At 45.9% G+C, this 17,055-nt stretch overlaps 1 protein-coding gene across 2 annotated transcripts in view; it reads right to left on the minus strand.

Moving 5' to 3' along the window:
* The window catches only part of SWSAP1 (SWIM-type zinc finger 7 associated protein 1), a 40,901-nt gene continuing 23,846 nt past the window's right edge, over window positions 1-17,055 (minus strand). The window contains exons 1-2 of one of the 2 annotated variants that reach the window (XM_081894790.1): window positions 2,171-2,445; window positions 1-1,101 (exon numbers count right to left, since the gene is read on the minus strand). In XM_081894790.1, the coding sequence (XP_081750916.1) occupies window positions 574-1,101; window positions 2,171-2,422 (780 nt within the window). In that variant the 5' untranslated portion in view covers window positions 2,423-2,445 and the 3' untranslated portion in view covers window positions 1-573. Of the gene's footprint in view, window positions 1,102-2,170; window positions 2,446-17,055 lie in introns of those variants that run through there. The other variant, XM_081894791.1, reaches the window with a different exon arrangement.

Genomic DNA, 17,055 nt, shown 5'->3' on the forward strand with positions numbered 1-17,055 from the left:
AGATCTCTCTCTCTCTTTATTTGCTCAAGGTAACACAGTGGGAAGAATCCAAGGGGCACTTTTGCTCACCCATTCCATAGGCAACTGTCCACATCTTCCCCCCAGGTCACGCTCTGAAAACCATTTCCCTCACACCGTACAACTGGATTTTTAAAAGACGAAAAAACAAACAAATCCAGAAGTGTAAGATTTAATCTCTTGGTGTTCTGTTTGCCGAGTCTTAGGGCCCTGTTTCCTTCCAGGGCTTTTCTCTGCAACTAGGAAAGCGAAAAAGGTACATTTCATGTTTGCGATCGGAGGTGCAGCCAGTCTCCGGTGTAAGCAGAGCAGATGGGGAAGCTGAAATGACTCTATAGGAACTTAGAGCATTGGAACTTGCTGCTCGCCAAAAAAAGGCAACCTCTCAGCCCAAAGCTGGGAGGAAAGAAACAACAAACTGGAGTAAGAAAGATGTTATCACCTGGGATGTGAATGTATGCGTTTGAGTCAGAGGTAGTTGGTTACCTGAACACAAAAATGACTCAACTAAGGACCACCAGAGGCCTAAGATTGGGAGCCGAGAAAAGGATGGGCTTAAGTCTCAGGGGGTCGATTGCTCTTTGAAGCTGTGCACCCATCAACTTCCCCTTCGCACGGAAGTAGAGAAATCCTCATGTCCCCTTGTGGATCGAATCTCACCAGCCATTCTTGGTCCTTAGTGCCCGGCTGGGAGAGACGTGCTCTAATCAGCTTGGTGATGCCCAGGCTACCTGAACCAGCAATCTCCTCTGTGCTCGGATGCAACCAGCACTGGGCTGGGAAGTAGCGCTCAATTGCCGAGAAATACTCCGCTTGTTCCCCAGCTTCTCCAGAAAGCCTCATGGAAACGACGAGCTTGCAGCCTGCAGCAGACTCCACGGGGAGCTTCTGGCTGAAATGGTTCGCCGTGTCCAGCAGCAAGGCCACAAGCTGAGCTGCCATCGCTGGGCTGGAGCAGCTGCCCAAGTATTCCTCCAAGCCATCCAGAACGACTAGGGAGAGGGAGCAGGAAAAAGTTTCATGTAGGGAGGCCACCAGCTGAAGAAGCTCCCAGAACGATGGCGGGTACAGGAAGTGGATTCTCTAGGGAAGGAAAGGGAAGAGTGTTAATGGCCAATTTGTAGGAATGAATAAGCCACACTACAGGCCAGGGCAGTGGTCGCCTCACTTGCATATTACTTTGGTAATATGGCCATAAAAAGGTAAAGGGACCACTGACCATTAGGTCCAGTCGTGACCGACTCTGGGGTTGCAGCGCTCATCTCACTTTATTGGCCGAGGGAGCCGGCGTTTGTCCACAGACAGCTTTCCAGGTCATGTGGCCAGCATGACTAAATCGCTTCTGGCAAACCAAGAGCAGCACACAGAAACACTGTTTACCTTACCATTGGAGTGGTGCCTATTTATCTACTTGCACTTTAACGTGCTTTTGAACTGCTAGGTTGGCAGGAGCAGGGAGCGAGCAATGGGAGCTCACCCCGTCGCTGGGATTCGAACCACCGACCTTCTGATCAGCAAGTCTTAGGGCTCTGTGGTTTAACCCACAGCGCCACCCGCATCCCTAATATGGCCATAGCTGTCAACTTTTTCCTTTTTTTAAAGGGCAATTCCCTTATTTCAAATAGGATTCCACACAAGAAAAGGGAAACGTTGACAGCTATGAATATGGCGCCCTGAGCAAGGACCAAATTTGGTGCTCCCCCCCCCATATTATTATTTTGCATTCCCTTGACTCCGTGCCCGGGGGGGGACCACCTGCACCCCCATAGCACAGAGTTGAGGGGATGCAAAATAATATTGGGGGGGCACCAAATTTTGTCCTTGCTCAGGGCACCATATTACCATATTTGTCCCCTGGTGCAGCAGTGGACTTCGGCCTTTCAAATTTCAATGGCACCTTGAATGAGGACAAAATGTGACACCCACCCCAAAAAATTTTTCTTATTTTCACAATAATTCACTTTGGTACAGCTGCTTTTTATTATTATTAATCTCAGTAGGGACCCACATAAATCCTGTATAGGTATTTTTGTTGTTGTTATTCACTCCCTCAGCTGATCGCCCCTCACCGCGCCCGCCCCGCCCTAAATCCGGTCCCGCAATCTGGCCTCACGGGTGGGCTGCTGGTCCACCTACCCACTCGCCCACCCACCTGGATGGCTCCGGCTCCGGCTGCATCTGCGCCTCCAGCCGGCAGGCGCTCCAGAGGCCGCGGCGCCAAGAAGAGCGCGCGAGCCCGCGAGGAGGAAGCAGCGCCCAGCAGCGCCGCGCGGAAGGAGAGCGCCGAGCGCCCCGAGCCAGCGGGACCCAGCAGCAGCAGCGCCGGCCGCGGCAGGAGGACGAGGAGGAGGCTAGCCGGGTCGGCGCCCGGAACCGGCTGCTGCTGCTGCTGCAGCGCCGACATGGCCGGAACCGGCGACCGGGTGGCGCGCGCGCGCCTTTGCCGAGGGGAAGCCGCAGAGAGTGGGCGCGGCGGAGGCGGCGACAGCCAATCGGAGGCGCAGCGGGTGTGGATTGCTCCGCTTTGGTGGCTGGGCTGGCTTCGCAGCCGCGTGGGAACGTCCCCTAGATGCTAGAGGCAGCTGGATTCGGGGGATCGGGGGTGGGTTTTTTTTGTTTGTCTCGTGCAACTGATCCTTCCTGAACGGGGTGGGGGGAGAGTTGTTGTTGTTTAGTCGTTTAGTCGTGTCCGACTCTTCGTGACCCCATGGACCAGGCACTCCTGTCTTCCACTGCCTCCCGCAGTTTGGTCAAACTCATGCTGGTAACCTCGAAAACACTATCCAACCATCTCGTCCTCTGTCGTTCCCTTCTCCTTGTGCCCTCCATCTTTCCCAACATCAGGGTCTTTTCCAGGGAGTCTTCTCTTCTCATGAGGTGGCCAAAGTATTGGAGCCTCAGCTTCACGATCTGTCCTGCCAGTGAGCACTCAGGGCTGATTTCCTTCAGAATGAATAGGTTGGATCTTCTTGCAGTCCATGGGACTCTCAAGAGTCTCCTCCAGCACCATAATTCAAAAGCATCAATTCTTCGGCCATCAGCCTTCTTTATGTTTCAGTTACAGATAGGTAGCCGTGTTGGTCTGCCATAGTCAAAACAACAACAAAAAAATTCCTTCCAGTAGCACCTTAAAGACCAACTATCTGAAGAAGTGTGCATGCACACGAAAGCTCATACCAAGAACTAACTTAGTTGGTCTTTAAGGTGCTACTGGAAGGATTTTTTGTTGTTGTTGTTTAGCCTTCTTTATGGTCCAGCTCTCACTTCCATACATCACTACTGGGAAAACCATAGCTTTAACTATACGAACCTTTGTTGGCAAGGTGCGGGGAGAGACAGGTCGCCAAATCGGGACATCGGCACCGCGCTCCTTTTACGCACGACCCGCCTCTCTTTGGATTGGGGTCTCTCTTTTTGGCACAACGGCGATCTCGCTGCTGCCCGCCCTTAAGGAGCTCCAACTTTGCTAATATGGCGCCCTGGGCGAGGCCAAAATTGGCGCCCTCACAATAATTCATTTTGGTACGGTAGCTTTTCTTTACGTATAAATATAGGGTGTTTGTTTGTTTTTAGTAGTAGAATTAGTAATAGTATTTTGCACCTGCTCGGCTTGGCACCCTGTGCAGGGAACCGCCCACACTGCCCTCAATCCGGCGCTGCCATTATTTTTGTTTATTCAGCTCCTAGCTGGTCTCACCAAGAATTCGGAGCAGGTAGTGGTTAGCTGCTAATACCAGGTCACCAAACCGAACCCCTATTTGGAGTAGCGTGTTGCGGCACCCGCAAGAGTTGCGCAGGGTCAAGGTCTGGTGAGCAGATGGTGCCTAGCTAGAGTTGGTCAGGTTCGCCCCCGGGACATGGGTGCAAAAATCGCACCTCTCCACTGGTTCATGCCTGGGCGGCGGGGCAAGGCGCACAGGCTTCGCGTGGGCAGTCGCAGCAGCCCTAGGGGACCCCCTTCCCAGTCAAGCCACAGCGCTATTTATTAGAAGTGCGACTTTTTTCGAGTTTCTGCACCATGGACTGTCCCAGACTTTCGCTGAGAGGTTTGGAGGCTAACTGATTGACGGCTTCCTAACGGCTCCCAAGGCAGGAGGAAAATACTGGAGATTGCTTCTGGCTTTCTATTCGTTTCTTTAAGGTGATATTCCATTTTCTCCATAAGAGATTAGTTGCTGTGAAAGTCTGCAGCAAAACTAACCCATTATTGTGGTGGGAATACAAGGCACAAGGGAGTGAAAGGCAAACCCGGATTTGAGGAATGTTGTCTGCTTTTCAGGTGCATTTATATATCTGCTTAAGTTATATTAAAGATGGTTGAAATGAGCTTGTAATGATTGTATGTATACTTGGTTGTTGTTGTTGTTGTTTTTAAAAACCTTGCTTATCTAATGGATAAATAATAAAGTTATAAACTACCATGTTCAGTATTGTTGAAATGAGCTTGTCACAATCTATGCACCCTCAAATAAAAAAAGAAATCTAAGAAATCCCAGCGGGAGGAGGTTGACCACAAACTTGACATGAGCCAACAGTGTTACGCAGCAGCTAAAAAAGCCAATGCAATTCTGGGATGCATCAATAGGAGTATAGCATCTAGATCAAGGGAAGTAATAGTGCCACTGTAGTCTGCTCTGGTCAGACCTCACCTGGAGTACTGTGTCCAGTTCTGGGCACCACAGTTCAAGAAGGACACTGACAAACTGGAACGTGTCCAGAGGAGGGCAACCAAAATGGTCAAAGGCCTGGAAACGATGCCTTATGAGGAACGGCTAAGGGAGCTGGGCATGTTTAGCCTGGAGAAGAGGAGGTTAAGGGGTCATATGATAGCCATGTTCAAATATATAAAAGGAAGGAGAAAGGTTGTTTTCTGCTGCTCCAGAGAAGCGGACACGGAGCAATGGATCCAAACTACAAGAAAGAAGATTCCACCTAAACATTAGGAAGAACTTCCTGACAGTAAGAGCTGTTCGACAGTGGAATTTGCTGCCAAGGAGTGTGGTGGAGTCTCCTTCTTTGGAGGTCTTTAAGCAGAGGCTTGACAACCATATGTCAGGAGTGCTCTGATGGTGTTTCCTGCTTGGCAGGGGGTTGGACTCGATGGCCCTTGTGGTCTCTTCCAATTCTATGATTCTAAGAACAAATTGAAAAGGAAGATTTGACTGGTTTCTTGACAGTAGAATTTTCCAAATTCTGGGGAATAAAGGAGGACGAAGACTTCAAAATAACAACGGCATTTAGATTGGGAAGTGTCACCAGGAAGGACAGACCAAGAGACTGCTTGATTATCCTAAGGACCAAACAGGAGAGAGACAAAATACTTGACCTTCATTTTAATAAATCACTTGAGATCCAGGATAGAAGAGCGGAAATTTATAAGGATATACCAAAACAATTACTGGATCTCAGGGCCATTTATACTGACCTAGCAAGACTTTTGAGAGGCAACGGAATACCCTATAGGTGGGAGTTCCCACAAGGCCTATCTTTTAAATACAAAGGAAAGAAGGTTAGAATCAAGACAAAAGAGGACAACCAGAAGTTCCTGCACGACCACGGAGAGGATCTTCAGAAGGGAACAGCAGTTCCTTGGCCTCCGCCACAGCCTGGATTGGAACCAATACCATCTCCCTCGGACCCAGATAAAAAGGAGGACACCCCATAGAGAGCAACAACAGATTGATACAGGATGTCTCTGCAGCTGTACAGTTGGAATATTAACGGCGCAAATTCCCCGGAAAAACGAAAAAGGATTTTTCATATTTTGAAAAAGGAAAATTTGGATGTAATTTGCTTGCAAGAAACGCACGTGACTAGGCTCCACAGGAAAGTACTAATTAACAAAAGATTAGGCCAAGAATTTGTTTCGTCAGACAAAGTAAAAAAGAGAGGCCTGGTGATCTACGTAAAGGAGAACCTAGCACCGAAATTTCTGTTTAAAGATGAGCAAGGGAGAATCTTGGCAATTGAAATACAATCCCAAGGAGAAAAAGTTTTGATATTAGGAATTTATGCACCAAATGAGGGGAAAGCAGAATTTTATAAGAAGCTGCACGAGACATTACTGGACTATCTGGACTATTCGAACATCATTATGATGGGAGACATGAATGGGGTAGTCTCCACTTTGATGGATAAGTCACAGAGCCAAAACTTAACTAAGGATGGCAGACTACCGAAAACCTTTTTTGAACTGACAGACAATATGGATTTGATCGACATTTGGCGGACAAGGAACCCCCTAGGTAGAGAAGGAACTTTCTTTTCTGAGGCCCACTTGTCATGGACGAGAATCGACCAAATCTGGACAACTAGAGGGCTGGCACCGAAGACTATAAGAGTGGAAATCTGCCCAAAGACTTGCTCCGACCATAACGCCCTGAAAATGGAATTGAGACTTACGCCAGCCGGATCCTTCAGATGGAAAATGAATGACACCCTCTTTAGAGATCAAGAGTTTGTAAAGAAGGCCCAAAAAACATTAAGGGACTATTTTGAAATCAACTTGAACACTTCAGTGGAAAAAAGAACAGTCTGGGACGCTAGCAAAGCTGTAATGAGGGGGTTTCTGATACAACAAAACACAATTAAGAAAAAACTCTGGAATGGGAAAAAGGATAAAATACTAGAGAAGATAAGAGATGGAGAGAAAAGATTGAGATCTAAACCAAAATCCAAAGAGATCTTGCGAGAGATCAAATTCTATCAGGCACAATATTTGAAATTGATAAACCAAGAAGTGGAATGGAAAATTAAACAAATGAGACAAAGATCCTTTGAGTCAGCAAACAAATGTGGAAAACTGCTGGCATGGCAGTTGAAAAAAAGACAGAAATTTAATTATGTTACCAATCTAGAGGTGGAAGGGAAAAATATCCAGAAACCAGGTGAAATTAGAAAGTGTTTCCAGAAATACTTCAAAAAGTTGTATACACAAGGGCCTGAGGAAGTGTCTGAGATGGAACGATTTTTGAAACTCAATGGTCTACCAGAACTATCCCAGGAGAAGAGATCAATCTTGAACTGTAAAATAACACAACAGGAAATTGAGGGTGCCATTCAGAATATGCAGTTGGGCAAATCTCCAGGCCCAGATGGGCTCACCTCCAAGTATTATAAGATATTAAAAGACTACTTAACTCTTCCATTAATGGAGGTTTGCAATCAGATTATGGGGGGAGGAAGGGCACCGGAAACGTGGAAAGAAGCTTTCATCACATTGATACCCAAAGTGGAAACTGAAAAGAATCAACTTAGAAACTACCGTCCCATCTCACTCCTAAATGTGGATTACAAAATATTTGCAGACATTTTGGCAAGTAGATTGAAAAAGGTTTTAAATGAAGTAATTCATAAGGACCAAGCAGGCTTTCTTCCTGGTAGGCATTTGTTTGACAATACTAGGAACATTATTGATATCCTGGAACTTTTACAAACAAATATTAACACTAAAGCAGTGTTAATTTTTATTGATGCTGAGAAGGCCTTTGACAATATCTCTTGGAAATTTATGAAGAAGAACTTGGAAGGGATGGGAGTGGGACGGGGGTTTGAAAATGGCTTAGAAGCAATTTATTCAGAACAAAAAGCTAAGTTGATAGTGAACAATGTGGTGACAGAGGAGTTCCATATTGAAAAAGGAACACGCCAGGGGTGCCCCCTATCCCCACTATTATTTATATCAGTCCTGGAGGTTTTGTTGAACATGATTAGGAGGGACCGGCAAATACAGGGGATTACGGTCGGAGTGAAACAATATAAATTGAAAGCATTTGCAGATGACTTAGTAATAACATTACAGGAGCCAGAATCTAGTACAAAAAGAGTTCTGGAATTGATACAAGAATTTGGTCGGGTGGCAGGATTTAAGTTGAACAAACAGAAAACTAAAGTTTTGGGGAAAAACTTGACGCCTTTAGAAATAGAGGGGTTTCAGAAGGAAACAGAGTTAACTGTGGTCAAGAAAGTGAAATACCTGGGGGTAAACTTGACGCCTAAAAACTTGAACTTGTTTAAGGACAATTATGAGAAATGCTGGTCAGAGGTTAAGAAGGATTTGGAAACTTGGTCGAGACTGAAGCTTTCCTTGCTGGGCCGAATTGTTGCTGTTAAGATGAATGTTTTGCCAAAAATGTTGTTTCTATTTCAAACCTTGCAGGTCGTGGACAGAGTGGAATGTTTTGGAAAGTGGCAGAGGGATATATCAAAGTTTGTCTGGCAGGGCAAAAAGCCCCGAATAAAGTTTAAAATACTAACTGATGCAAAAGAAAGAGGGGGGTTTGCCCTGCCGGACTTAAGGTTATACTATGAGGCGGCAGCCCTCTGCTGGTTGAAAGATTGGATTTTATTAGAGAATACAGATGTCCTAGACCTGGAAGGTTTTAACAATTCGTTAGGATGGCATGCGTATTTGTGGTACGGCAAGGTAAAAACACATGGAATGTTCAAAAACCATATTGTCAGGAAAGCAATCTTTATGGTCTGGATGAAATATAAAGACTTATTGGAAAGTAAGACTCCGAGGTGGCTATCACCAGTGGAGGCCAAGGCGCGGAAAAAACCCAATATGGAGGTCGGTTGGCCGAAATATTGGGAATTAATAGAAAAAATTGACGACAATTGGAGGTTGCGGAGCTTTGAAAATTTAAAAGATAAGGTGCAAGATTGATTTCACTATGCCCAAATTAACGAAGTTGTTAAGCTAGATAAAAAAACAGGATTCCAGGTGGAAAAATCGAAACTTGAGACAGAGCTGTTAGAACCAAAGACCAAGGTATTATCGAGAATGTATAACTTGCTGCTTAAATGGAATACACAGGATGAGACAGTTAAATCAGCCATGATAAAGTGGGCTCAAGACATTGGTTATAATATCATGTTTGAAGACTGGGAAAGGTTATGGACCACCGGTATGAAATTTACGGCATGTAATGCCTTGAAAGAAAACATCATGAAAATGATATACAGGTGGTACATGACCCCAGTCAAGCTTGCTAAGATATACCATTTGTCTGATAACAAATGTTGGAAGTGTAAGGAAGCTGAAGGAACATTTTTTCACCTTTGGTGGACTTGCCCAAGAGTGAAGGCCTTCTGGGAAATGATCTATAACGAGTTAAAAAAGGTGTTTAAGTACACCTTCTCTAAAAAACCGGAGGCCTTCCTCTTGGGTATTGTCGGCCAAGGGGTGTTAAAGAAGGATAGAACGTTTTTTATGTATGCCACCACGGCAGCAAGAATTCTGATCGCCAAATATTGGAAGACTCAAGATTTGCCCACACTGGAAGAGTGGCAAACGCAACTGATTGACTATATGGAGCTGGCCGAAATGACTGCCAGAATCCGAGATCTGGGAGAAGAAGCAATGGAGGAGGACTGGAAAAAATTTAAGAATTACCTGCAAAAATTTTATAAGCTATATGAACTATAAAATGACGCATAATTTGAAATGCTAGCCCCAGTAATGAGTGTGCAACATTTATGAAATTGGATAACATTATTGAAAGAATCCAAGTTTAAATGTTAAAAATGATAATATGTTTTGTTTATAGAGTAAACGAGCAGTAAGGGATTTAAACTTAAACTGCAATTGAAAGTACAAAAGAAATACATGAAACAAGGTTATAATTTGCTGATAAATTTATTGTTAAGAATGCATTGAGCGGGAGATGTGGGGAAGCTCGATAGAAAGTTGAAATAGGTTGTTGAAGGGTTATGAATTTTCTATCTTCTTTTGGTCTATTTCTTGTTTTTTCTGTGCTTCTTTTTTCTTCCTTTTTTGTATACGTCTGAAAAAACACAATAAAAATTATTTAAAAAAAAAATAAATTTAAAATTGTAGAATGCTTATACATTGCATTGATCACAACCTTTCTTTTTTGCTCTGAACATCGCAGGGGGAGGGGTTGTTGAACCCACCCACCCACCCACCCACATGTACCCTTCATAGGAAGGAGCCTTGTCATATGGCAAGCAATGCAGGGGGGGGGGTATCTCTTGCCCAACAGGGTCCTAGAAGAGAACACACTCTTTTCGCACGCATCCCTATGATGATTTGGGTGGAGGCGTAAGTCACAAAACAGGCCCATCATATTTATTTAACGCCAGGACTTAGTTTTGGGATGTATAAAATAGATTTATCAGGATCAAATGAAGCTGCCTTAGACTGAGTCAGTTCACTTCTAATTTGATAGGCAGCTGTTCTTCAGGCAGAGAGAGCAGGTGCAGAATTCAGTGGCCAGATTGATTGGGGCAGGGTGGTCCAAACACCAGTTCTGGCATGACTGCACTGGTTACTAGTTAGTTTCTGGGCTCAGTTCAAATGCTGGTTTTGTCCTAAAGCCATATGTAACCCCAATACCTTCCACTGTAAGTGGATTCAGTGGCATTTATGTCCTGGTTCTGCAGGTAGTAAATAGCTCACGGGGCTGGTAGCCATCGTTGGGCCTTACCTAATCCAGCCTTTCTCAACCTGGGGTCCCCAAATGGACTACAGCTCCCATCATCCCTAGTTAGCAGGACCAGTGGTCAAGGATCATGGAAGTTGTAGTCCAACATCATCTGGGGACCCAGGATTGAGAAAGGGTGGTCTAATCTAATCTCAGTAGATTTTCCGAAGTTGGTGACCATCATGGTATCTTTTTTATTTTATTTATTATATTCATCTCCCAAGCAGCTCAGGTTATTGAACATAGTTCTCCTTACCATTTATCCCCAGAAGAATATTGCGAGGTAGACTAGGGCTAGTAGCTGGCCCAAGATCACCCAGTGAGCTTCCTGCCTCAGTGGGGATTTGAACTCTGGTCTCGCAAGTCTTAGTCTGTTGCACCACACTGGCTCTCAATAAATCAGCTTATGTGCTATATAGAAAAAGTGCTTATTTTTATCTCTCCCTGAATCTTTTACCATTCAGCTTCAGTGGATGGTGCCAGGTTCCAGTACAGTGGTACCTTGGGTTACAGACGCTTCAGGTTACAAACCCCGCTAACACAGAAATAGTACCTCCGGTTAAGAACTTTGCTTCCGGATGAGAACGGGAATCGCGCGGCGGTAGCGGGAGGCCCCATTAGCTAAAGTGGTACTTCAGGTTAAGAACAGTTTCCATTTAAGAACGGACTTCCAGAACGAATTAAGTTCTTAACCTGAGGTACCACTGTATTACAGGAGAGGGAGAAAAACACTCAATTTTCTCCATGCCACAAAAAATCTTCATGCATCTTAATCATGTCCAGTTACCTTTTTTAACGAACTAAGAAGCCACAAATGCTGTAACCAGGTTTTCCCCCCCAGCTGGAACTCACGGGAACTCAGTTCTGGCACCTCTCATGTGGGCATCATTGCCATTATAAGAGAACAAGGGAGGCATTCAAGGTGAGTTCTAGCACCTCTTTTTTCTTAGAAAAAAAAGCACCGGCTGTAACTCTCTTCTCACTGGGGAGTTGCCCTCGAGTCTGCAATTCCTTGGGATTTCTCCTTGCCCCTCTCCAGGCATGCAGGCTTCCCTCCTGCACAGATACATAGTTCACCTGTCTTCATTCTGACTTTGTGTTTCAGAGGTCATTTTGAGACATGAGGGGCAGGCAACAAGGGGCTTAATTAAAACATTTAGCAGTTACTAAATGCTGGTGCTTTCAGCAGACTGGTGCCACCATCTGCTGCATGCTTGGCAGTGCTGAGGCATGGAGATGCATGCAAACCCTCACCATCTGTCGAGTGCGAAAGGCGTGCATGAGGACGGGGAGGGAGGGCTGAGGTTCCTCCCGCGCACGGCAAGGTAGGAGCTGGATTCTTCTTGGTGCTTGACTTAAAGGCAGGTGTGATGGCCTGGGAATCTGATTCAGAAGCTGAATCTGAGGAGTCCCAGCCTGCACAGGAATCCCCACCTCCAGGGCCGGCTGAGCCGGGGCAGGGTCTTGAACCTGAAGGGCCTTCACCTGTGCTGGATCCTCAGGAGCAGACACCAGCTGAATCCGCTCTAGCTCCGGAGGTGATCAAGGACCCGTTGCCTGCAGGTGCGCCTCTCGCAGCCCTGTCAGGGGAAGGTGAAGCTGCCCCTGGGTCCAGTAACCCTCCAGTCTCTCCTGAGCTGCAGAGGCTCAGGGCAGAGAGGCGGAGGGAACTGGGTTCTCTCAGGAGCAGTGCTCGCCTTAAGGCCAGGAGAGGCGGGTCACCTGTGGGCCAGTCAGCCCAGATAAAGGCCAGTCAGCCCAGTCCCAGGTTGCGGGAGCAACCACGTTGGAAACCTGTTTCTGCCAGCACCCAGACCTGTTTCTCCGGAGTTCCTGACTACGCCCGGCTTCTTGCTTTGGACCCCACTTCCCCCTTAGTGGCAGTCTCCAGACCCTCGGCCCAGGACCGGACTTTGACCATGCCTCACGGTAAACTCCCCCAGGACCAGCACAGCAGGTGGGGGAAGAGTCAGGTCTTCTTGCGTTAGATACTGTCCTGCTAGATCCTAGGTACAGAGGAGCCATCTGAGATGTCAGCAGCAGCTACCGCCATATGATGGTAGCTCCGCTATGAGCGAAAGTTTGGGGGCTTTTTAGTTGAAGAAGGAGAAGAGTTTGGACTTGATATCCCGCCTTTCACTCCCCTTAAGGAGTCTCAAAGCAGCTAACAATCTCCTTTTCCCTTCCGTGGTGGGAGTGAGGCTGAGAGACTTCAGAGAAGTGTGACTAGCCCAAGGTCACCCAGCAGCTGCATGTGGAGGAGCGGGGAAGCGAACCCGGTTCACCAGATTACGAGTCCACGCCTCTTAACCATTACACCATGCTGGCTCTTGAGAAAGAGAAGCAAGTAAGGGAGGCAGAAGACAAAATAAGCAGCCCTTTGATCCAAATTCTCAACTTACCAAGACCCAAGAGTTCAGTTGGGTCCAACTTTCTTGCAAGTGCTGAGGTTCTTCTCTGCACACGAGTATTTTACTAAATTGTTTTAAGTGTGCACTACATTATTTTAGGGACGCGGGTCATGCTGTGGGTTAAACCACAGAGCCTAGGACTTGCCGATCAGAATGTTGGCGGTTCGAATCCCCACGACGGGGTGAGCTCCCGTTACTCTGTCCCTGCTCCTGCTAACCTAGCAGTTCGAAAGCACGTCAAAGTGCAAGTGGATAAATAGGTAGCGCTCTGGCGGGAAGGTAAACGGCGTTTCCGTGTGGTTCACCAGAAGCGGCTTAATCATGATAGCCACATGACCTGGAAGCTGTACGCCAGCTCCCTCGGCCAATAAAGCAAGATGAGTGCCGCAACTCCAGAGTCGGTCCCAACCGGACCTAATGGCCAGGGGTCCCTTTACATTATTTTAAGTGTGCAATGTGCTACAATGTAAACCTAAAGGTGCAATACGGATGTCTACAAACACACATATCATATAAGTCTGCTTGGTTAGGGAGTGAGGATTGATGGACAGGGACAGATCTAGGTTTGCCCTGTGAAATCACCCTTGGAACAAAAGGTCTGACCAAGTCACAAAAGCTTCTGAATCAACATCTCACAGCAATGGGGTCGGCAGGCATATTGTCAACTCCCAGAAACTGTGGTTGCCCAGATAACATTTCCAGCTATTAAAAAGGTATGTGGGGGCGGGACCCAGGAAATGGGCATCATGTGCTATATGTGTGATTACCAGAGAAATGTCCTGGGTGTTGTGTCTATGACAGCAGCACTGCTGTCTTTACCAGGGCTGCCATACATTTGGGTTTTCCTGGACATATCAGGGAATCAGACTGCAAAATAAATAAATAAATAAAAAATCTAGGCGGGTTTTTGCTTAATCAGCGAAATGTCCAGGAAAACTTGGACGTATGGCAAGTAGGGAGATTTTTAAAAACATCTCTGGGGAGATGTTCCCAAATAAAGCTCAACAACTCCCCACCCCCAAAAGGCTCAACAGTTTTGTGCAGATTTTCACTATTGGGAATATGGCAACCCTACCTTTACTGACTTTGCAACGGGTGCAAACAGCAGCCGTTTGAAACAGCTGCAAAACTGTGGAAGCTTCTTCCAGAAGAGGCATGGAAACCTATCTCTTTGTTGAATTTTTGAAAAGCATTCTACAACTTACCTTTTAAAAAAGAAAGCTTCGATTGAAGTGCTATTTCCATGGCTACACAAGTGATTCATATTCTGTTTGATACGTGTGTGTGTGTGTGTGTGTGTGTGTGTGTGTGTCTTTCTCTCTGTGTCAGAGAGAGTGTGTGTGTGTGTTTGTTCTGATGTAATCTGCTTTGAAAGTTTGGGGAAAGCAGTATGCAGGTATTCAAATAAAGGGATAAAATGAAGGAATTGGAGGCAAGTGAGAGGCGAAGAGGCATTAAGTGGAAAATAGTTTGTATAAGACATCCTTCGTGTTGCTAGATGCACTTTCAGACTCTACAGAATCAGCCCAGGGAGCAGTTTAAAGCACAAAAACCTTTTAAATTGCTCATATCTTCAGAACACTGCGCAGTCTTATCCAACTGATGGCCCCTCATTGCAGGAGGCTGGTGGACTCCTAAAAAGGACAAAACATTTTAAAGACTGTTTTGTATTCTATAGCTTTCCTATTTACTTTATATTTACCCAAACAATATTTTATGTTATTGTACAGTGCATTTGGCTTTGCTATGCCTTTGGTGGAAATGGCTGGATGATAATTTTTTTTAAAAAAAATAATAATAATAATTTTGCAACACAGCACTCAAAAGTATTTCAGTGATTGTCCTGAAAGAGATAATATTTCCAAGGAGGAGGCGGCAATTGTTTCCTCCCCTGAAGATTTCTCACTTTTCCCATTTCAGTCCCCCCCCCCGGGAGTGAATAATATTGCCACTTTCCCACTCTGAATTTCCAGTTCCCTCTCTCCCGCCGCCAGCCCTTCAAATCTTTTATCACTTCATTGTGACCAAGACACGCATCAGATTATTTTGATGGACATGTCATTAACTAACAAAATGCTTTCACCTACCCACACAGGCGAGTCCCTTTGCTCCACCCCCTCCACTCACAGCTGCAAGTGAGAGAGACCAACATCTGGTTTCCGTTCAGGGTGGGGGCTATGATGTAGCAAAGTGCTGCGGCTTCCTTGGTGGGGGTGGGGCAGGTCAAGTGCAGTTTTCTAGCCTTGCCTGTCAGAGCTGCCAATCACCTTTAGTGCTGCCCAGCAACCACGTTGCCTAGTGACTGCCGATCTGGTTGCCAGGTTACGCAGAGAACTCCTTTCAGGGTTCTGATGGATAGACTTTTATAGTTAGGAAACCAGCACCCCACCCCCAACCACCACCCAATTCCTATCATCAACCCACTTAAAAGGTTATATTATCCCTTAATTATATTTTTTCTGCAAATATAGATGCCACAGCTCAGAGGCAACCAGTAGGATAGAAAGCGAAGCTGTGTGCCTCTTAGGGTTTCTGGGTGGGAAATATAGTGACATAATTCCACTTTCCTGAGAAACGTATTCATTCCACAACACTCCTCTCCCCATCACTCTGTGTGTGTGCTCGTGTGTGTGTGTACATGTATAAAAGAGGTAAAGGTAAAGGACCCCTGGACAGTTGAGTCCAGTCAAAGACGACTATGGTGTTGCGGCACTCATCTCGCTTTCAGGCCGAGGGAGACAGCTTTCCAGGTCATGTGGCCAGCATGACTAAACTGCTTCCGGCGCAATGGAACACAGCGATGGAAACCAGAGCACACGGAAACGCTGTTTACTTTCCCACCACAGTGGTACCTATTTGTCTACTTGCACTGGTGTGCTTTCAAACTGCTAGGTTGGCAGGAGCTGGGACAGAACAACAGGAGCTCACCCTGTCATGGGGATTTGAACTGCCAACCTTCTGATCGGCAAGCCCAAGAGGCTTGGTGGTTTAGACCACAGCGCCACTCGCGTCCCACTGTATGTGTATACACAGAGCTCACACCACAGACTGAAGACACATGAATGGCACCAAATCTATCTGGACATGAGCAAACACTCCCATGTCATTTCCTAATATGAGCACCCACTAGAGTAGTCAATCAATGATCAATCTATCTCTAGATAAAATACAGTGGTACCTCGCAAGACGAATGCCTCGTAAGACGAAAAACTCGCAAGACGAAAGAGTTTTTTGTTTTTTGATTTGCTTCGCAAGACGAATTTCCCTATGGGCTTGCTTCGCAAGACGAAAACGTCTTGCAAGTTTGTTTCCTTTTTCTTAAAAAATGCATTCCTATGGGAATCTGTGCTTCGCAAGACGAAAAATTCGCAAGACGAAAAAACTCGCAGAACGAATTAATTTCGTCTTGCGAGGTACCACTGTATAAAGTAGCCCTGATTTTGCTGTCAGATGTGTATGGTATCTTTTGAAGAGTACAGCTCCAAAGCTGGCAAGTGTGGAAGGGATGACATTGGACTCAGAAGGTGTATAATCTGCCTCAGATTCTATAAAGAGTAAGGTTACCATAACTTCCGTCATAGAGCTTCAGTATGCTAATGACAATGTAGTGTTTGCACACTCAGAGGATGACTTCCAGAGCATCCTAAATATCTTCGCAGAAGCTTACAAAAAGCTTGGCCTATCACTCAACATCCAAAGTGCTGCACCAACAAGCACAAAGCAACCCCTCTGCAGCGCCACAAATCCAACTCAATGGTGTATCATTGGAAAGTGTTGGTCACTTCTCCTACCTGGGCAGTTATCTTTCCACAAGGGCTGACATTGATGCCAAAATCCAGCATTGCCTGAGCTCTGTGAGTGCAGCTTTCTCTCAATTGAAGTGCAGAGTGTTTGAGGACTGGGACATTCACAGGGAAACCAAAATGCTTGTTTCCAAAGCTATTGTACTACCAGCCTAACTGTATGCTTGCGAAACATGGATCACTTATAAACACCATCTCCAATTCATCAAAAGAGTCCATCAATGGTATCTCCGAAAATTTATACATATCACTTGGGAAGACAGGAGAACTAATGCCAGTGTACTGGAAGAAGCAAAGATCACCAGTGTTGAAGCCATGACTCTTCAACATTAACTTTGCTGGACTGGTCATGTTGTGTTGTAGCACCTCTGCTTG

Source organism: Podarcis melisellensis (genome assembly GCF_964234715.1).
Source record: "Podarcis melisellensis genome assembly, chromosome: 17".
Classification (NCBI taxonomy): Eukaryota; Metazoa; Chordata; class Lepidosauria; order Squamata; family Lacertidae; genus Podarcis; species Podarcis melisellensis.